The following is a 21,624-nucleotide window of genomic DNA, read 5'->3' as shown; positions in this document are numbered from 1 at the left end:
GGGGGTTAAGGGAGCTGCTGAGTGAGGCTTCAGTGCAACACAATCTACTCGCCCCTTCCCCTGCTAAAATTAAACCCAGTGATGTGCACTGTAAAAATAGTCCCATCCATATTGTCCCAAACCCAGCCCAAAAGTTAAAATGGAGTAAAAAAAGATAGGAAACGTAGTCAGAAACCATCCGGGCCTCTGGGGCTTATATTCCATGAAGGAAAAGTTCACATGAATGAATTCCCTTGTTTATGTATTCACCACACTGTGATTTCTGCCTTTCCTGTCAAACCCCCAACCAACCCAGGAAAGATGCTTTTACACTTTTCCAAAATGCAGCCCCACCTAAAAGATACCTAAGCCATAAGCCGCTACATTTTCAGTAGCAAAGGGGAATTCAGAGCGGAATTAGAACCGTGATCTATAGCCTGGGGGCGAGTGCCACCAGCAAGATGCCACTCACCAATGTACCTGCAATTTCCCTGGATGCAAGGGGGCTGGGAAGGGCCTGGGTACAGCAGGAGCATGGCAGTGAGAGGGGCTTGCAAATGGGGGACACTTGGGGGCCGCCTGCCAGAAGCTGAGAAGCCTGCTGAACCTCTTTCCTTCTGGCAGAGCCCTTGCACACTCCTGGCTTTGCATTTTGAGGGTTAAGTGCTGGTCAGAGATTACAACTTAAAAAAGAGAGAAAACAGTCAGAGAATGGCACAGATAAATCTGTGTCAGGTCTGCCTGAGTGGGTTTCTGCAGCACAGCACAGGCTCAGGCTGTAACTTTGGAGAAGACCAGGGAATCCCTGTGGGGCACTGAAAAGGGGAATAGCCTGAAATTCCTATTCAAACTCCTGTACAAATACCGTAGCCACGCAGTGGGAGGTGTAAAAAGCGAGCTCCAGCTATTTTACACCTCTCATTTCTAAAAAAAAAAAAAAGAAAAAGTTTTTAAAAATTGTTCTTTGAGGGCCCAAGCTTGTTAGTGTCTATGGTGACCTTCAGAGCATCCCTCCTGGACCAGACCTGGGAGAAGCAGTTTTCCCGGGAGATGGGCTGCCCTGGCTGCCCCCGTGCCGGCGGGGTGGAGAACCTTGTCCCTGCTCTGCCAGCTGGGAATCTCGTCACCTTTCCCACCGGGGCTGTGAGAAACACGGGGAGTGGCCAGCCCGCACTCTGGGCGAGGGGGAGCGATCCCGGTGCTTCAACAGCAGACCCAGCCTCGCTTTTCCTTTTCACCGCGGGAGAAACGGGAAGGTGCGGGTAAAAAAAAAAAAAAAAAAAAAAAAAAAAAATTACAAAAAAAAAAAAAAAAAAAACCACAAAACCCAAACAGAAAGGAGCGTGAAGCGGCGCGGGGGGTTCCGCGGCGAGTGCGGGGCGCGGCGGGGGCGCTCCCGCAGCGCAGGGCGCGCTGACCTTTCGCGGCCGCGCTGTCCCCGCCCGCAGCTGCCGCCGTCGCTCCGGCGCCGCCGCCCCGCGCCCAAGGTCAGCCCCGCCGCCGCCGCCGCCGCAGGTAGAGCGGGGACAGAGCGGGGACAGCGCGGGGATAACGCGCGGGCGGCCGGGCGGGGAGAGCCGCGGCGTCACCGGGGGAGGGAAGGCAGGGCAGGAGGAGGAGGAGGAGGAGGGCCGGCTCCCCGCCGAGGGCCGCGCTCCGGCGGGCCGGGCCGGTTCCCCGCCCGGCGCCCGTATTTAAAGTGTGCCCGGGGGCGGCGGGGCGCTGCGCGGAGCCGCTCCCGGAGCAGCGCGCCCGCCCCGGCTGCAGTGGGGGACGAGGGAGGAGGAGGAGGAGGAGGAGCGGCAGGAGGAGGGATCCTGGCAAGTTCACTTTGGTACCAAGTGGCAGGCGGGCTGCGGGGCTCGGACGGGCGATGGAGAAGGATGAGATCCACCTGCGCAGGCTGCCGGCCGCCGCGCCCTGGGGACCGCGTAAGTCTCGGCCTGGGGAAGGTGCGGGATGGGGGCGCGTTCCTGCCCGGCCGGGGACGGGCTCGGCGCCCCGGGTGCCCCGATAAGGGATTTATTATTAGCGTTTCATCGACTATTTTTAAAAATCCAGAAATAATCGCCGCAGAGTATACCGGTGAAATGAAATAGCTCGTTTCCCACCTCCCGCTTTCCCCCTCCCCGCCTCCGAAGCGTAAAACAGTGTAAAGTCCTTCTAACCTATATTAATATCATAATTAAAAGCTAGTCTAACCGCGGGAAGCCAATCTAATTATGAAAAATTGCCGGAGTTAGAAGTATATGTGACAAATTCTTGAGTTGATGATTGCTGTTAATTCACACCGTGCTGCGGAAGACGAGCTAAAAAAAAGCCCAACTTACTAAATGAAATGGATCTGTCTGAGATTGTCAGTAATGTTTTTACAGAACTGATGTATCTCGCTATCATTAACTAATGTGTGCAGCAAAATAAATTATATATATTGGAAGGGGAAAATACATTCCTTGGCTGAGAAGTTGCAGAATGTTTGGAGCCAAAGAGCAGATCGTTTAAATGGTAGGGGGTGGGAATTTCCTTGGCTTCCCTCTGGAAATAAATCACTGCTCAGTGTCTGTGTGCATGCATGTGCACCCACATGCGCATTTATATAAAATCTGTGTATAGAAAACCTTCCTGCACACGCACTGGGACACAAATTCTGCAAGCACTATTTACTGAACGCATTTTTTCTACCAACTTGGAGACAATAAAACCAGAACCAAGATGCTAACCAGGAACATACTGGAACACTTCTGATTATCCGGCTGAATTGTATACAAATGAAGTAAATTTAGCATGGCACCATTTATAAATTCCATGCTTTACAATCAAAATTCCAAATCTAGCTGTTTGTAGCTAAGAATAGCGTGGGGAGCCCTTTTCTTTACTCCTTCTTTTTTGATTCCCATGAAAACCGTTATCCTAGAGCCTGCTCATTAAATAGCCAAATATTTCACTGGAGTTCAGCCCATTTCTAGAAGAAGTGCTGTTTACTCATCAAACCTAAGGTGGCCAGAGTGCTCAGAATTTGAAATTTAATGTCTGACACGAAACAGGTGGGTTTTATCTCAGGAGCAGGGGACAGGGGTTCTGCATGACACTGATTGTCCCACCTTAACTTCTTTCTGGAAATAAGGAGCTCCAACTTTGCACAACTGCAGTGGAAGGCAAGTAGAGCATGGGAAGCTGAAGTGTTGTGGCAGTACGTTAACAGAGATATCAGCAAGAGGACTAAATGATAAAATGGCACTGGGAACTGCCATTACTCATGAGGCAGGTGGCAATTTATCACGAGGTAATCGCAGCGATAGGGTGGTGAGAGTCCTGAGAAATCGTTTGAGTGGCTTTTTATCTTTGAGAAGCACAGTCTTTTACAGTGACATTATTTAATTTACTGAATCACCCCTTAGCACCATGAGCAGCTTCATTGACGAGTTCAAGGAGCAGTTTTGTTCTCGGTAGTGTGTGTTTGTATTTCTGTTGATAACCTATCCAAAAGAGCTTCTTTGTAAAAGCTGTTTCTAAGACAAAACTCCTGTCTAATGACATAGCAGCTTTTGTGGTACAAATTCGCTTTGTGACTTGCTGGAGAGACACGTAGAGACCCATCCTTGAAGTTTTACACTCAGAAAAATCCTCCTGCAGACAGCAAAGGAAACCTGTTCATTGCAAGGAGTTAGGGAAAAGTTGGGGGCAGTGAAAGGATGATGGAAGACAGCAAAGCCAAAGGGAATCTGTGCTCCCCTAAGCTCTGGGTAAATACTATCTGTTGCCTAAATCCAAAGTACTGTTTCACTTATCACTAGCAAGGAGAAAAGTGACCTCAGCACATTATTTTTGGCCCTGTCGGTGGCATGAAAGGACAGGTGTCCTGAGCTACATCTGTGCCCTGAGGAGCCAGGCACCACAGCTGATGCCTGCCAGCTTATTGTGTGCCCACTCCTTCTCTGTGCCCTGGGGTAATGAGTGCATCTGGTGAGGATGGGGTGAAGGTCACAGCTGGGGTGAGCTCTGGGGCAAGGGAGGGGCACGTTGGCTTCTGAAAGGACCGTGGTGATATCTTGTCACTGCAGAGAAAGGCTTGGAGGCACTGGGACAAGTGCCTGGGACTAAGCCCAGCTTTAGGAGTCAAGTCTTTACCCCTTAACCTTTCAGCAGTCAAAAATCTCCTGAATGAACATCTGCTCCCCCTTTGAAAACAAACTTAAATACACTCAGACCAGAGCCCCAAAAATGAAATGTGTCTTCCCCTCGTCTCTGAAAGACCTTGTTCAGTCCTGAACTGGGAGTTCCAGCCTGTCTCCATAGGTTTCTGGTGTGTACTGCCCAGCTTCCCCTGGTAGCGCTGCAGCTCTTTCCATTAACAGTGAAAATGATGGAGTATATTAAGCTAATAATTAATCAGAGATGACAAGGGACTAATAACTGTATTGATTTAATTAGGACTTCTTTTCCAGCTCTGTAACTTGCAGTCATGCACATCATTAACTTAATATTTTAATTTGTCGTAATAAGTTATTAATTCCTGGGGGTGAGCATGCACGCGGCCGGGGCAGAGGCTCTGACTTTGTGCCGGACTGCAGGAATGTGCCACGGGAAACACTCCCTGTCCTGCCCCGGGCTGGCAGCAAGCAGGGCAGCCTGGCAGTCACTGGGAGCTCTGGCAGGGCTTTGGGAAATGGGGAATTGTGGAGTCAGGTGTGGTGGATGTGCTGGGAAGATGCTGCGGAGCTCCAGGGCCACATGCTGAGGTTGCACGGGTGCGTGGTGTGAGATATGGGGGAAATCAACGTGCCAAAACAGAAGGCAGGCAGCAGAGTAACCCTGGGAAGCAGCAGTGTTTGTTGGCATCGGGAAGGGAAAAATGTCCCTTTTGACTCGAATTGCACCCTTTGGGTTCTGGCAGTTTTGAGAAAAGGAAATGCTTGGGGACGTGCTGTGGTTGGAAAATAAGGCTCACTTTTAATTAGGATCACTTTGGGGAGAGGAAGAAAGGATGTGACAGGATTGAAAAGCTTGAGGACTTTACTGTGTGAAAGACTGATGAAAGCCAAGTTTGGCCCCACCTCCCATTTTATTGGGGATACTTGGCACTAACAGGAACACGTTTGGCATCTTACACAGCTGGGTCCTGAACAAGATCCCCTGCGATATACCCCTGACCAGAAAGCTCTCCAGCAGGAAGGAGCTGCTCTCACTGAGATCCTAGTGCTGAAGAGATGCTTGTATCACACTGTACAGCAAGGTCTGTGACTCCTGGGGAAAGAGATCCCCTTAGCCTCCACACAGAGCTCAGCATCCCGCTCCCTGTTGCCCAGGTACTCACGAATCTTCGCCCTGTGCCCTCGGAAGGCTGATCCCTCTGCTATATCCTCATTTGCCATAGAGGGCAGTCAGCACAGGGATGAGATCTGGGAAAGCCAAAGGCACCGAGCAGGCTCCAGAGAAAAGCCTGTCCGAAGTCCTTGGCATTGTCCTCGGGCAAGATGAGTGGGAATTTGAAGGATCCATACTATCAAAACATGCTTTTCATATAGAATTGTTGGGTCACTGCATAGGTGCACAACTGGTCCGGTGGATAGAAGTCACCACTTTTCTTATTTCTTTGTGAGTGTTTTCAGGGATTCCGGCAAAACCCTTCTCCTCACAGCCTCATGTTTTATTACACAAGGCGAGTTAGCAAGAGTGGGATGAAAGAGCTGTGCATGATTACAGAGACTGGAGAAGGTGTTCAGCTGGCGTGGGGTTATTCACCTCCCCGGCCTCGCCCATGTTTGCAGCCAAACTGGAGATCAGGACAAGACTTGCAGCTCTGTCATAGGCACAAATCCCAAGGGAAGGGGGTTTTACAAATGACAAATTTTCAGGGGTTGGCAGCTTTGCTGGGGCCCTGTCACGGGGTTATTTTCAGTGGTGCTAAGTCATCTTGTGCCAGCTGTTAGATCTAAGCAATGCCACTAACACTGCGCCACTTTGTTCTGGTGCTCTGAAGAGCACAGAGATAGTGGTGTCTCCATTGTTCCTGCGAGGTAATTTATGGTCAATGTGGGTCTTTTAGCAGCAACCACAATGTCTGCCTGGCTGGGGAGGCTTGGAATGCACAGGAAGCAGAGCTCCTCTGCATTAGTCACCACGGCTGCATGCGAGGCGATCCCACATGCCCTCCAGGGAAATAGACTCTTATTTATTTGGTTTAGCCTTTGATTTGTATCCCTCATCCCTCTATTTCTGAAAGTAGTACTACATCCTGGTGGGAGGGCCAGCCCTTCTCCCTGCCCCCTAACCTCCCTGCATCCTTTATCCTTTCTCTGCAGCAGCTGACCCGTGTCCCCGCTCCGTCCTCACCTCGCCTTTGTTCCGTGCCTTTGTGCTGCTCCTGTGCTCCGTGTTCCAGCTCCCTTTGCTCTTTCCAGTGCCTTGTCCCTGCCTCTCCTCTGTGGCTGGCCCTCATGCCAGTGTTTGCTGTCTTCTTCAGACTCCCACAGTTCACATTTTTTGAACCTTCTGCTGGCAGTCTGTCCTTCCAGCCATTACGGAAACTATTTCCAGATTTGAACTGATGGAAAGATAGCAGTAACACCAGACCCAGTGCCATTCCTCTTTAATATCTTTGCCTGCTTACCTTATCTACATATCTGATTTATTCTTGGCAGCCCTCTATCTGTGCAAGGACCTGGATGTACATTCTTATTCCTATCAGTGGTATATTAATAATGTATACAATTACTGAGATGGCCTTTCAAGCTGCAGCTCTGAAAGGCAGATCCTTTTCTTTTTTTACACTGACACAAACACCTATGACTTTTTCCACACAACTGTAAGTGCTCTGAGGTTTTAAAACCTGAACTCTGTTATGAAAAGCCTAAGTGGTTTGCAGGCATTAACTGCTCTTTTCATATCCTATAAATTATTGAACTTCTATCATGACATTACTGATACATAACAATCTGAGCTATGTATTCCTGGCTCCCAGTCCTGCTGGTTTACCTCTCCCTCTATTTGTATCCTGGTGAGTACATGCTAAAACAAGAAAAATCTGTTTTCTAAACATATTGCAAAATATTTGGTGCCCCTTGTACATCTTCATTGACGTCAGCTGATATCCTGCTTGCAGAACAAGCTTGCAATGTGCAATAGGGATCCATGTGTTGATAAGTAAGGTTTACTAAGAGAAAATGTGCCAGGGAGGGAGAAATACATTTCACAGTGTTCAATTAGTGAAAAAAAGGGAAAAGTCTAGCAACTAAATTACATTTTCAGAGCAGATTCAGGATACATTGTTAAAAATTGAATAGGAAAAGTGAGCAGATAGTGACTTCAGTGACATCATGGAGGTAAAAGTAATGAACTCTGAGTACATTTTAAAACTCAACTTTTCAACATAATACTGTAGGAGTTTTATAATTTTTCTTAAGAAGTGGAAAGGGAGCCAAGGTGGAAGTTTCAGGGCCTCAGCATCATTCAGACTTTTAGGGTTTTTACTGCTTTGAAGTAAGGATGGTGACAGACACTTGTCCAGAGCAGCATTAGCAGTCAGGGAAAAACCTCTTGCGTGTTTGTGTCTGACCATTTGCACTATGGCATCCTGGCTGCCCCCACACCACAAGACATGTCAATGAGCGTGCCTTGCAATTCTTCCCGGATTTTGGAAGGCAAAGATTCAAAATATGATGTGACTTTATGCTTGTGGTATGACTGCCCAGAAAAAAAAAATAACTTCTGCAGGCCACAAGAGATGGAAGCTTTTATGCAAATCCCGTTAAATTCGTCACGAGTGTGGCGCTGTTGGCCTCAAAAGGTTTTCCACTGCTGGATTGGTGCTGTTTTGGCAAACCAGCAAGAGGAGGGGAAGCAAAGGGTGAATGGGTGTGCTGAGTTCCCTCAGTGTTTGGGAGTTGAGCATCCAGCTCCAGATTTAATCACCTCTTTGGTTTTGATTAGCATTGGTCTGGTCACAGAATGCCAGGGTGGTTTGGGTTGGAATGGGTCTTAAAGATCATCTTGTTTCACCCCCTGCCATGGGCAGGGACATCTTCCACTATCCCAGGTTGCTCCAAGCCCTGTCCAGCTCAGCCTTGGACACTTCCAGAGACGGGGAAGCCACAGCTTCTCTGTTCCAGGGCCTAACCACCCTCACAGGGAAAAATTCCTTCCCAATATCCCATCTGAACCTGCCCTCCCTGTTTGAAGCCATTCCCCCTTGTGCTGTCACTCCAGGCCTTTGTCCAAAGTCCCTCTCCAGCTCTCCTGGAGCCCCCTTTAGGCAATGCAAGAGGCTCTAAGGTCTCTCCAAAGCTTTCTCTTCTCCAGGCTGAGCAGCCCAACCTCTCCCAGCCCATCTCAGGTTCCAGAGATGGCTCCAGGTTTCTCCATGGCCTCCTCTGGACTTGCTCCAGCCCATCCACATCCTCTCCATGCTGGGGCCCCAGAGCTGGATGCAGAGCTCCAGAGCAGAGGGGCAGAACCCCCTCCCTCACCCTGCTGGCCACGCTGTTTCTGTGGCACCCCAGGACACGTGTGGCTTTTTGGGCTGCCAGCACACCTTGACAGCTCATGTTGAGCTGCTCTTCAGCCAGCAACCCCGAGTCCTCCTCCTCAGGCTGCTCTCAATCCATTCTCTGTATTTTGGGATTGCCCCAGATGGGGTGCAAGACCTTGGTCTGTCCATCTGGAGAAGGCAATCTGGACCTTGGGACATTTTCCCTGGTGTGGGCACTGCTGGTGGAAGGTGTGTGGGCAGCAGTTTGGGATGTACCAGCGGGTGCCATGGTGCATCTGGGGAGAGGAATCTGCTGTAGGACCACTGGAATGGGGAGACCAAGCAGCTGTAGCCCGTGTGGTGAAAGCAGCCTTTGCTGCTAGTGGAAACTACTCCGTTATTGTCTGTATCCTGTGTTCCTGGCACAGAGTCTGGGTCAGGTCTAAAGAAGGCAAACGCTGCTCTGTGAGTAGTCTGAACGCTGGTATGTGGTCAGCAAACCCCATCCAGATGCTTGTATCTCACTGCAAACTTTTGGATGTTCTTCTTCTGATGAATGGCAAGAACAGGTTTCTAAAAATAAATTAATGGTTTTCCCTTTTTACTTCCTGTGACTTAATATACTTTATTTATCTATATAGCTACTAGTCATCATCATTCTTCAGCTCACAAGAGTATAAACAGAAATGAGCCTGAGTCACAAAGTAAGGATGTGGAGCCAGGCTTTTTCCAGGATTTTCGCCAGGTGTAGGAGTTGCAGCTCCAGGGTCAGTGAGGGAAAGGCTGGCTATGGGGCTGTGCCTCAGGGCTCTCACACATGACACGGGCACACGGAGGGGACAGCTGCTTTCTGCATCTGCCTCCAGTGTGGCCAGACCTTGCAGCTCTGTACAAAGAGTTAAAATCATTTAGAAGTGGAATTCTTAAGGTTAGTTTATCACTAAAGTAATAAAAGTGAGATTCCAGTCAATTATTCCTCTCACACTATCCCTAAGGTTCATCAGACCAACATCCAAAGCAACACTTACTTTCCTTTAAGCAGCTCAAGTAACAAATTTTCACAAATTTAGTCTCCTAGGGCATAGAGTCAGTTCATCATGCTGCTGCCTCAAACCAACCATAAATTTGAATCAAACAGATTTGAAAATAAATGAGTGTTATCAGGAATTTTAGCTAGAGGTCTCCTTTGGGTGAAATTTAAGGCTGCCTCTGTACAACAGTAGCAGAAGATCCTGCAGTTTTGTTCACTCCTTATAAATGGCAAGTAATCTAAGCTAAAACATGCTGAGCACCATTTCCTTTGCAGGATATATCTTGGGAACACCTCTCTTAGTGGCAAACAGAATAATGAAGAGTGAGTGTCCACATACTCCATATTTTTTTAATCAGCTTAACTGATTGTACAGAGGGCGTGAATTGAGTAATCCTTAACTTTAATTTCAAAGTTTCTGGGGTTTTATGTATCAGCACTGTAGTAGCAGGGTTGTGTTTGCAGGCTCCCACAACTTGTCTGCTAGGGTATAGCATTGACATTGACAGGGACATAGATTTGAAATGTTATTTCATCTTTACATCTTTATTGCTGTCAATAATCCATTTGCCAGAAAGCTGAGGCCAGCTAAAGGCATGAGAGAGCAGCTTGAGGTGTGTTGCCAGGACACACTTCAGCTAACTATGCTACAGATTTCAGATTCAGTCATTTTGGAGAAACATTTGGCTTCACGTGCCCTGGGGTGTTAGATGATGTTTGAGCACTTGGAATAGGAACAGATCCTGGTTTTGAACAATTGTACTCAAGGATATGTGGGAGATTCTCCTTTAATTCCCAGGTTAAGAGGCTGAGCACCATAAACATGTCCCAGCCCTTCTGTATATGCTTTAGAAGGTATTTCTGTATCCACAGATCTTAGAGGACTTCACAAACTTTAGGGAGACATCGTGAGAGTCTGTCACTTCATCTGCACTTTATTCAAGTTGCAGAACTTGTGGCATATGACAAGAATGAATATGTTGAATTTATAGGCTTGACAGGTAACAGAGAACAAGAACTGTCATTTTAGTTCACTTGAAATGGATTCAGCTGAGAGAACATTTGTCCTGGGTAAGACCCTGTGCACTGTGTAGGTGAGGAAGAAGCAGAGTGCTCTGGGTCTGCCCCAGATCACACAGGGTAAAACTGTTCTGGCTGCTCCTTAGTTCAGAACTGGAGTTTGAACTATTGGGCCACGCTTGTTCACTCTGCTGCTTACTTTGTAAGGGACTGAGGAGTGCCATCACACTGTAAAAATTAAATAGTTTATTTTGTAAATTTGCAGCTGATCATTTTCTTCTGACAATGAATCTTCTCCCTCAAACACAATGAAAATCATGACAATTCATTGCCTGCAAGAGAAATTGTGCTCACTGGTATCACTCTTACATGTCGTAATGACTTGTCTTTTGTGTGTTGTGATAAAGTATTTTTGATTAATCTTTACCGTTTAAGCCCATCTAACAATATAAATGAATAGTTAGATAATGAAAACCAGAGACCATCTACTAATTATCAGAGGAAGAGCAGAAACAGGTTTTGGTTTAGATTTTAAACATCATTACATACCAGAGGCATAGAAATCAAATCTAAGCCTTTTAAAGCTAATAGCTTCTAAATGGCAGATGAAATAATTTAATTTTTAAAACTTCTCTTTGTAGCATCTTGCTAAGAAGCTCTCAGTTAAAAGAACCAGATTATTGTTTCCAAAACAAGGTCTTTGTTGTCTTGATAATATAAATTAACTAAAGCTTTCCTTTTTCTCTCTCTTCAGTACATTTTCTCAGAATAGCTCCTGGGGATTGTGTCCTGCAATTCCCTGTGCCCTCTGGCCCTCATCCAGAGAAGCACTTAAGTGTACAAATAGCCCTGGTTTTGGTGGGCAGCTGAGCAGGAGACCCTCCCGTGTGTCCCGACAGCTTCCGTGCCTCTGTGTCCAAGGGGAATCTGCAGCAGCTTCCCACCCTCCACTGAGCTTTTCCACCTGACACGAGCAGCGTTTAACAACACAGCCCTGCCCCTTCATCCAGCATCCCTGTAAGGGGCTTGGAGGATTATGGAGTTGGAGTGGAAGGTCTCTGCCTTTCGGGGAGCTTCTCCTGAGCTCTGCTCCGGGCGAGGCTTTGCCATCCCGTTTGGAAGCAATGCCTAATGGTAGCTGAGGATTTCAGCGCCTCACCAGTCACAGCACTGAATCTTTACAGCAAAACCCGGTTGAAGCAGTGTCTGTGAGTTTGTGATTGATTTCAATTACTCAGTATTGACTGACTTGGGGCCGTTTTCCGTCAGGAGCAGGGTTGTTTGCGGGAAGTTTCATGTCTTTCCTGTGGCAAATAAACTCAGGGAGTCTATAAAGATATTTCAACCTCCATGTGAGCAATCTGAGGTTGAAAAAAAAAAAAAAAAGCTTTTAAATCCCACGGATTGCATATGTGTAGTCATTTAATAATGTAAGTAGGAAAACAAATATATTTCATGACCAGATTATTACAGGGGAGTGTCTTTCCTCTGAAGTATGGTATTGCTGTCAGACCAAAACAGGGAGCTAATTCCAGCTCTCACTCTTTTTTGAGTGCTCTTTCTGTTTGTTTGCACCACGTTTTTCTTGCCACTGCTTTCTTTGTTACTTTTTAAAATAGATAATTTTTAAGATGCAAAAGAAGGGGAAAAGAGGATATTCGAGAAACAAAGACCAAACTGGGTAGATAAAATGTTTCAGCTATCCACAGGCAGGAAATCTGTGAGCTCCTCTAGAACCTGAATGAGTCCTGGAGCAGCCCCACTATTTTTATATATTTATTTCCTTCTTTGACTGTTCTGCCTGTTTTTCCCACGTTATCATCAAAGTGGCCCCAGAAGGGACAGTTGTGAAACAGAAACTATCTGTGAGCAGAGGAACAAAAACAGAGCTTTTGTTAATCTTGGTTTTAGCGAAAACAAACAGCTTTGCTGTTCTCTTCTAAGTGTGTTTCAATACGGAAGACAACACAGGGAAAGGCAAGAAGAGATGTTGGTGGCAGCTCCATCTCATTTGGATCGAGCCAGTGATGGTGGCTTCTCCCTCTTCCTACCCTGTGTCCTGGCCAGACTGCAGATAGGTTTGCAGCACTGAAGGAAAAAATAGTTCCTTCCCCTGGTTCACATGAACTGCTTTGAACTGGAACAGATGTGGATGTACAGAACTGTCTGCTCACAGCGACTGTTCCATTTATAACCACAGTTTTCTATTCAGGTCTCTTTATCATTTTAACTTATTTTCTGTTTCCACGTCCTTTTCCACAATAAAATATTCTTAACTAAATGGGTTTTCAGCTCACATCCAAAGCCTTTGCCAGTACTATTCCTTGCATGAACTTACAGTGCCAGCATTATTGATCAGTAACTTTTTTCTGATAGTGGTGCCCAGTGGAGGCAAGGTTAAGTTTGGCCTTGTGGGATTTGTAAAATGTTCAGAATATCAAGGCAAAATCTGGAGTCTGATGGTATTAAAATCTCACAAGAGGTGTTTGTGTTATCTAACTTCCAAATGGTGTTTCTGTTGATTTTCTGCTTTGTTGAACTGTGACTCTGGTGTACCAAATAAGTTTGTGTGCAGTCCAGACCAGAATGGTTCCAGGGAATACAGATAAGAGACTTGCATTCAACCACAAAAATTTGGTTGATGATGTCAGGTTTGCTTTGTGTTTTCCACAAACTTGTACTGCAGGGTATGTTCATTCACTCTTTGATTTGATTAAATGCTCAATAATTAATTCTGCCAAAGCTCTGCTGAGTAAGAGGTGAATCCTGCAGTTTCCACAGGAATGTGTCCTGGGATGGAGAAGAGATGAAGTAAGGGATGAAATCAGTATTGGAGTTTGGGTAAAACCAATCAGTTTTCCTCTCCAGTTCTGTGCTCACTTGAGCAGACCATGTGGCCTTTATTACAAAATCAGGAATTCATTTTTTTAGAGTTATTTCAGTTCGTTCTCTCTTTTTTCTATGGAAACAGCCAGTTGTTTGTACGTTGGAGACATGTACATGTGTCAAGTTCTTTGTTTTAGTTCATTGCTTTCAGTTGACACAGAAAAAACGAGACTTTCATCAAAGCTGTGGAGACAGATAGGATTTTAATCCAAACCGTATTGCAAGGCAAAACCCTCTGTGGCCAGGGTTTTCTTAGGGTTCAGCTTTGAACTGCCCCCTGCACTTCCTTCTGGAGAGGCCAGAGATTTCTCTTCATGTCTGACTGTACTTTTCTTTTCTGGTTGACTCACTAGCACTGGGTGATAGAACCCCGTGAAGCAGTGCTGTGCTGGTGTTGGGATGCTCTGAGGAACAGTCCAGGAAGGCAGGGAATTCCAGATGCTATGGATTCCTCACAACATTGGGAAAGAAACATTTTGCTCTTGTTGGGCTACCTTCACATCACTCAGGTTGCATTGAGACAAGTGCAAATAAAAGTAGATGCAGTGTGGAAAAGAGAGTTTCAATTGCTCCCCAAGAAGAGCTAATGAAACAACAAAATGAATCTTTGTGCTGAATCTGGTCTTAGCAGTGTTAGCAGGTAAGATCTCTCTCCATCTGTCCAGCTGATGTGGTGTAGACTGGTTTCTGGCTCACAGTTTGCTCTTGCTCAGACTCAAACTCTTGTGTACTTGCCCTCCTGGGTGCACCTTCCAGTGTGGAATGTTTCTCTTGCTCTTTTCTCCTTCCCGTGATCTGTACACTTTCTATTTCAATAGCTGTAGCTTGCTTTATTTGCTCAGTTTAATTTTCATTTAAAATTTATTCTCAGAAAAAAAGTACACTTATTCATCTGCAAACAGTTTTTAAATCTCTCTGAATGTTTTTGGCTACACTGCAGAGGAAACCCTTTCCAGACTGCCCCCACGGTAGCACTTTCCTCCTGAGCCCTCCTGGTGTCCTTGCTCCACCCTCCCACAGATTTAACAAGAATTAAAACTTCATGGGAACTCACCCAGTGCACAACCACATCAAAGCTGTGGTGGAAGCCCAGTTTTCAAGCAGAGTTGGGTGTTTCAGTTCTGATGTGATGTGTTCTGTAGGGCCCTGCATGTGGCCAATGCTGGACACCAGAAACCGAGTTCCCAAAATTTCTGTCTGGGCTCAGGCACCATCTCGTTTACCCATTTCTGTAACTTGTCCACATGAGTTGTTTCATCTCCTCTTTCACCAAAGCACCACATCATTTGTCTGGTTTTAATGCTGACCAGTAGTAATGCCTCAGTGTGAAGAATGTGCACTGCAGAAAAATCTGTTTACAGTTCTTTGATAGATCAGTTCCAGTTTTGTTCACATTTGCCAGTTTTATTGACTTTATTTTTAAGGGAAAATAATTACATGGAGTCTGGTTTTAGTCGAGGACTTCTCTGGTTTATGTGAGGAGCAGACAAAGACCTGTCACATCAGAAGGGTGAAATCAGGTGCGGGAAAGAAGTGTTCTTTCCCTGCAACAAATAAATCCAGAGCTTCCACCCTCCAAGAATATACAGTAATGTAACACGTGTGGGCACTAAGGATAAGCAGACACGTCAACAGAGGGAAGTCTTTGACAAGTTTTAGGTGTGTCACTTGGTCATGGGATGTATCTTAGTAGACAGTCTGTCACTTTTATTCCCTAATAACTTTCTGACAAGAGACAGATAATACCACAGAGTTTATTTTAAGGTAGATTGTTTAATTTTGTGTCTGTTCTTTTTCTTTCTTTGTTTCTTTCTTTTTATCCCCCCTGATATTTTCCCTTTTTCGTTAAAAAAGCAGTAGTGCCCCAGCTATTTGTTAAGTTTGTGGATATGGGGCAAGTAGCTGGTTATATTTGGGAAGGAAGCAATGGATGCAGAGCAGCTGGATGCTGTTGGAGTGTGAGTTCCTTGGATGCAGGAGAGGAGCCTCCTGCTCCATCCCTCTGCCACGTGCTGTGCCCAGGAATGTTAGAGTCCTCTTGGGACCCTGTGGGAGCACCAGGGCAGTCCAGAGAGGCTGCACCTGGGGAAAAGGGATCTTTTTTAAAAGCTGTTGAAAGAGGGTAAATCTGGGTGATCTGCGTTTTCCAGCTTCTCATCTTACACAGCCTGATTTGTTTTACATCTGTGGCATGATGGACAGATATTTTTTTATTTAGGGAATATTTACTCACCCAGTTTGGAGGGCGCAGAAATTCACTGTGGGAAATGGGTGCATTCCTACAGGCTGGATCTCCAGGCTCCCTCCAGGCATGTCTGAGGAGGGGGAAAGGAGACTGAGCCCAAACAGAGGGAGGACAACATAGCCCTGAGGAGTTTTCTTTCATATTCATAACTTCTGGGTTCCACACTGCTTGGTAAAACGTGGTTTGAGAGGCTGTTTTTGTAAAAACATGCCAAAGTCTTTCCTGAACCCATTATGATCTGCTTTGGTTGGTGTTTTGTAGTGAAGGTTTGTCAAAATTTTTGTGAACAAGGGTTTCACTTTCCATTTTCTGTATTTTGGTGGTGGTGTACAGCAGTGTGATATAGGATGAAGAAACTCTGTGGAAAATAGAGGAAAAGACCCACCTTGCCTCACTGAATTTATCCAGTAAAATGATGGACTTGGCCCATGAGGGTTATAACTGCAGCATTTCTGAGCCCTTACATCAGCCAGGTTCTTTGCTTCCCATCGTGTGTGGTTTCAGGAGCAGGGACCTTACAGCAGCACCAGCTTCAGCTCATTAGGAGATCTTGTCCCATCCTCAGCATTCTCTTGCTTAAACACTTGATCAATCAATCAATCGATTGAGTCTGCTACACACAGCCTTCACCTTTCCTTGGACTTGGTAGTGCTGTTTCATTCCACCCTAATTTACTCTACAGTCTTCCAGCTTAAAACTTCAATCCTGTCATTTCTTCCTCTATCCATGTACAGCTTTAACCCATCAAAAACTCCAGGTAAAAGTGAACAGATGAGTGAACAGATGCCTGGGTGACTAAAACCTGCTAAATCTTTCTGAGAGCACTTAACCTTTAAGTGCTTTATTCCTTATTCTTCATAGATAGCCCCACCAGGAAAAATAAATGCTGCCATCAAGTAAAAAATCAGAGTGGAGTAAGTGAAACTGATAGTTCACCAAAGTATGTGTTGTAGTTTGGAAATGCCTGTGAGAGGCTGTCACTGAGAACAGGCCAAAAATGGAACCTGGAGGAAAAACTAGAAAGGAGGTGGAATGTTATTAAAGCTATAATTATAAACATAGGGGGCACTCTGATATTGTTTCTCTTCTTAAACATTTCCATGCAAACAGGGCTTGCTGCCTGGGAGTTTGCTGCATGGGCTCCAGGAACCCTTTTTTAGGATAGAGGAGTAGGTGCATGTTGTCTCAGCAGATTTATATGTTCAAATAATGAATTTGGACCTTAAGAGTAGGTCCCAAACTGCAGGATTTCTAATACTTCTGTAAGCAATAGACAAGTAACTGATTGAAAGAAGTACGGGCTGGAAAATATTTGACTCCCAACTGCTTCAGAAATGTGAAATCCCTGAAATCTGCTCATGGAATCACACAAGGTCCGTCATCCAGCATGCAGATGGCAAATGTTTTTGGAAAGGGCTTTAGAAAAATATTTCCACCTCTGTTTTCCTTGGTGCTGGCTGCTGTTGCACCCTGAAAATAAAATGAGAGCTGTTCCCTTTGCCTCTTAAGGAAAGGAAACCGATGTTTGTGGTGGTGCATGTTCAGGTTTCATGTGCTGTGTGTCTGCTTGGCTCCAGAAGCTCCAAGGCCAGGGGATGGAGTGCAGCAGGGAATCAATGGTGTGGGCACCAGGAAGGAGGCATCCTGCAGGTGACAGCTGTGCTGTGTCACCCGGGGTCACACAGAGCCCGGCGTGGTGGCCCTGCTGGTGGCCCAGCACAGGAGCTGGAGCAGCCCCGGGCTCTCAGTGCTTATGCCATGAAATTAAACACTCCAACAGCGCCTGTGGGCAGCAGCTGTTTTGAAAATGACATGATGGACACGAGTCAGGACATTCTGGTGGCAGCAAGCCCGTGCTTGCCTGCAACTGAGAGCTCCCCATGTCCCTTTGATGCCCCACTCCGTGCCCTCGGGTCAAATGTCCTTAAGGTTGGCCAGGTTAATGAGGATTGCTGGTTAATTTGCTTCGATTTGAAAAGCTGTGGTTCCTGGAGCATGGATATAACCAGGGCACACGAGCAACCTTGTCCAAGGTTGTTCCCATGTGGTGTGCTCATCCCTGGAGCTGTCACACACTCCCTGAACCCCCCCTTTAATTACTTCAGCAAAGTAATTAAAACCAGCAAGCCACAGGCTCTTCTCCATCCTCCAAAGTGTTTAAATTTAATGGCCAATTTCATAAACAGTCCAATAGGTGCTGGCACATGTTGTTCCTGAAGGGTAATCCTGGCAGCACGTGCTGTCTTGTAGTTTATATAGACAGAGTGCTCTAAAAATTTATCTTTATGTTAATTTTTTTGTGGAGCTCATGGACCTCTTCCAGTTGTGCTCTCCATGCCCCCAGATGGGACTTTCATAGGAATTTTAAACTTCAGAACACGGGAGATGGAAATAGGAACTGTAGAGTGGGGGGGGGGGGGGGGAAACACTTTTTGTTATTAATAGCATTTCTGAATTTTCAGAGTATTTTGAAGATTATTGTGTGTTTTTTGATGCCCATCAAAACTCACATCATGATACTGAGAAAATCCACTTCCCATGGCTTGGCTGCAGAGTGGAAATGAAGTGCACCACATGGACATTATTTCTTTTGTAAATGGAGGGATTGATGGTGCTGTTGGAATGGTCCTTTACATCCCTGTGGTGGCCTTTGTCTTCACATATTTCATTCAGCTGCAGTCTTAGAAAAACTTTAGCTGTCTTTTTAGTTCTTTGTTTTGTTTTAGGTGACTTTCTGGTGAAGGGTGTTACAGGAAAATATTTTACTGCTAAACAGGAGTGCAAGGAAGACTATTTAGAGAAGCTTGACCAAATTTCTGTCCTTTTGCTTTGTGTTCCTCATCCTGCCACTACTGATGCTTTTGGGAGCACCTTTTCAGCTTGGTCCCACAGTTTAGGCAGTAATGAACCAGACCTACCCACTTTGAGAAATCTTCACTAGCATCAGCAAATGAAATATCCACAGGTTTGTGTTCTCCTCCATCAGGGCTGGGTTTTGCCCTTAGTGTTGTGCCTGCTGGTGGGAGCAGGGGCTGGCAGTGTGATCTGGGCTGTGCCTGTGACTCAAATTGCACTGAGTCAACAGGCACCCCAGCCAATCCAGGCTGCAAACTGAATTATTAACAATGATTTCAGTAAAGTTTGGCATTTGAGTTTAGCTTGTGTGAAGGAGAAGAGATTTTAAAGCCTCTTCAACAGGGGAGATTTAGCTGAAGAGCAGGGGTTTGGGTTTGTAGTTTTTTGGGTTTTTTTTAATTTTAATCCGTGTTTGTGTTCTGCTCCACCGTGTGTTTATTTTAAAATCTACTTGTGCATCAACACATTCTCAATCTGAAATGTAGATCTCAGACTGACATGTTTTAAATGTTTGAACTGCATCCAATTTTAAAGTACCACAGTTATCTAAGAAGTACATCAAAGTTTCCTTCAGTGTTCATTTCTCATTATTATCTGTTCTGGAGCACTGATTGTTTTTCAGTATAATTAGTGTAAGTTCTCCTTTTGATCTCCACGTCAGATGTGCTCTCATGTTTACAGGGAAGAATCTCCTCCAGGTTTACTCCTCCTAAGTTTTACTGTGTAAAAACCAAACTTCTGCCCTGATTCCACAATTTTGGATCTGTGTAGTATCAGGCCACTCAAAAGTACTGGTTTTATTTTCTTTGAGTACAGTCACATATGGTCTGTATTGCCATCAAATTCCTCAAAAAAAAAAAAGCACCCAGATGGGTTAATGGCAGCTCTGCTCCTCTAAGCTGACTTCAGGCTGGACATGGCAGGACAGTTGATAATAGATCTAAAATAAAGCCTGCTGATGACAGACTGCCCCACCAAAAATTTCTTGAAACTTGAACCAGTGAAGTTGGTGTGCTCTCCCTTCAGCTTTCTGTGTCTGTGCCTGTGGAGGTTTGGATCTGGTACCAGCAGCCTTAAATCTCACATTGTTAAAGCAGACTTGTTGTTGCTTATCTTCCTGGAAAAGGATGTGCTCCCAGGACTGGAGATGAGAACCAGACAAGTGCAAAATCCTCCATCTGGGCAGGGATAATTAGCCAGTTAAATGCCAGAGAAGGGTCTAGACTCATAAACTAAACATAAATCCACAGTATCTCTGTGTAGGGAACATGTAGTAACACTGCTCAGGGCTGGAAAAGCCTGACCTGGAGTATTTTATCTTGTTTCAAGCATCTTTTCACAAGAAAAATGTGTAGCCTACAGCCTAAAGCAACAAAAATGAAAAGAAATCCGGGGAAATATGTTTTGGAAGAAAGTAAAGACAGAGATGCATCTGGCCGGGGGGGGTTGCAAAGTTCCCTTTGGGTTTCTGGACAGAGTTGTTGGTTTTTAGGCAATATTTATCATCCTTGTCCTAGTGTGAGGTGCCTTATGCTGATGGTGAATTTTGTTTGTAACTGAGGGAAAAGCCCATCCTGACAGGAGAGGAGAGGGAGCAGTGGGAAACCCTCTGTTCACGCGTGGCCTCTGTGCCAGCTGCTCTCAGGAACTCCTGGGGTCACCATGTCCAAATCTTTGCTATTTCGGGCAACCACATCACAGAATCCCATTCATAAATTTCTCAAGTACCATTACGAAAATAGTTTTGTTTTACTTTATTTATATATTTATTTATTTAATTTTTTTTTGCCACTGTTGCCCTGGCACGAACCTCTGCTTTGGAGCCTCATCTCTAATGATTGCTTTTGAGTGTTTTAAATGTTAATTAATCACTTGTGCACTTTATTTGTCCTTCATTTCCCTTTGCCTTCTTGACCATTCAGTCAAGGATGGGGAAAATGGGTAATGAGGGGGTAGGTTTTAATTATTTTAATGTGTTCTAGGAAGAGAAGCTCCTCCCTCCATCTCTGCCACAATTCCCTCTGTCATCTTGCATCTGTTTAAATTTGAGTTCCTGTGTCTGACACAGGTGAGGAGTGCTGCAGGCAATATCCCAGAAAAAAGCTGCTGTTGCTTGTTCATCTTCACTGGACATACCCTAAACTGTAATTTGCCTTTTTCTGAGCTGTTTCTCACAGAGGGACAGTTGTACTGACACAGAATGAAGGAATCCAGACAGCGCTGGCAGGTGACAAACCTGGAGAAGATTAGGAGCAGCCTGTGTTTGAGCAGGACACATTACACCGTGCTGGGAGCTCTGACGGGCTCGTTGAGGCTCTAGAGTCATGAGAAAGATATTTTTGTGGGTGTTCCTTGAAATGGAGGAGTTGTGCTGTGTTTGGGCACAGGGTGGACAGGCAGTGGGTGTGCAGTTTGACCTTAAGGTGTTGGCTTCCAGTTGGTTTGACACTGCTTTCTGCAGCTCTGCTCTGAGAGCTCCTCTGCTGCCAGTGGTGGCTGGAAGTTCTCAACACCAAGTCTCTCCCAAAACCAAGATATTGGGATGTGAGCAGAAACAGATTCAGTTTTGGCATCTAAAAATTAAGGAGAGAGAACTGTCAGTAAATGGTGCAACCAATTATCCTTAAGGGATAATTAAGGGTAGAATGGGCAGAATTTGTAAATCTTTCCAGCTGTGTGGTGTGCCCCAATGGTGTTGGTGGATTAATGAAAGATAAATGGCTGTCTTCACCAAAAAATCCCTTTTTCCCCCAATTTCATTTTTTCCCTCAGGCACAGCAGCAGCACAACCAGTACCTTTGGTTGTGCTGCTACAGAGTGTTTCCATATTTAAACAGATTGTTTATTGACATGGGTAAGTGATAGAGCATCCGAACCTCTGGGAATTGCACCATAAATTTCCCAAATAAATAGGCATAAAGGAGAGAAGCCAAACAGGATATAAGTGCTCAAAAGACTCAGGATCAGCAAGAAGTGCCTTTCTGTCAAACCAGCAAGTCATTGTTTCACCATGAAAAGTAGCATTTCAGACACAGATTTTTCTGCAAATGGCTGATTTTTGCTGCCTGGCTTCTTAAATCTTGTTTAAAAGGTTGAGTCCTTTCTAAGAGCCTGGTGGCTGATTAGCAAGTGTAGAGAGAT

At 45.5% G+C, this 21,624-nt stretch overlaps 1 protein-coding gene across 4 annotated transcripts in view; it reads left to right on the top strand.

The window, feature by feature from the left end:
* Nucleotides 1-1,794: 1,794 nt before the first annotated feature.
* Nucleotides 1,795-21,624, top strand: part of ANO1 (anoctamin 1) — a 71,052-nt gene continuing 51,222 nt past the window's right edge. For all 4 annotated transcript variants that reach the window (XM_088175329.1, XM_088175328.1, XM_088175327.1 and 1 more), the window contains exon 1: nt 1,795-1,910. In XM_088175329.1, the coding sequence (XP_088031455.1) occupies nt 1,853-1,910 (58 nt within the window). In that variant the 5' untranslated portion in view covers nt 1,795-1,852. The remainder of the gene's footprint in view (nt 1,911-21,624) is intronic.

This window comes from Sturnus vulgaris, chromosome 18 (assembly GCF_052056855.1).
Source record: "Sturnus vulgaris isolate bStuVul1 chromosome 18, bStuVul1.hap1, whole genome shotgun sequence".
In the NCBI taxonomy this organism is placed as follows: Eukaryota; Metazoa; Chordata; class Aves; order Passeriformes; family Sturnidae; genus Sturnus; species Sturnus vulgaris.
Note: the sequence above shows the minus strand (reverse complement) of the source record. Positions and strands in the feature narration are given on the sequence as shown.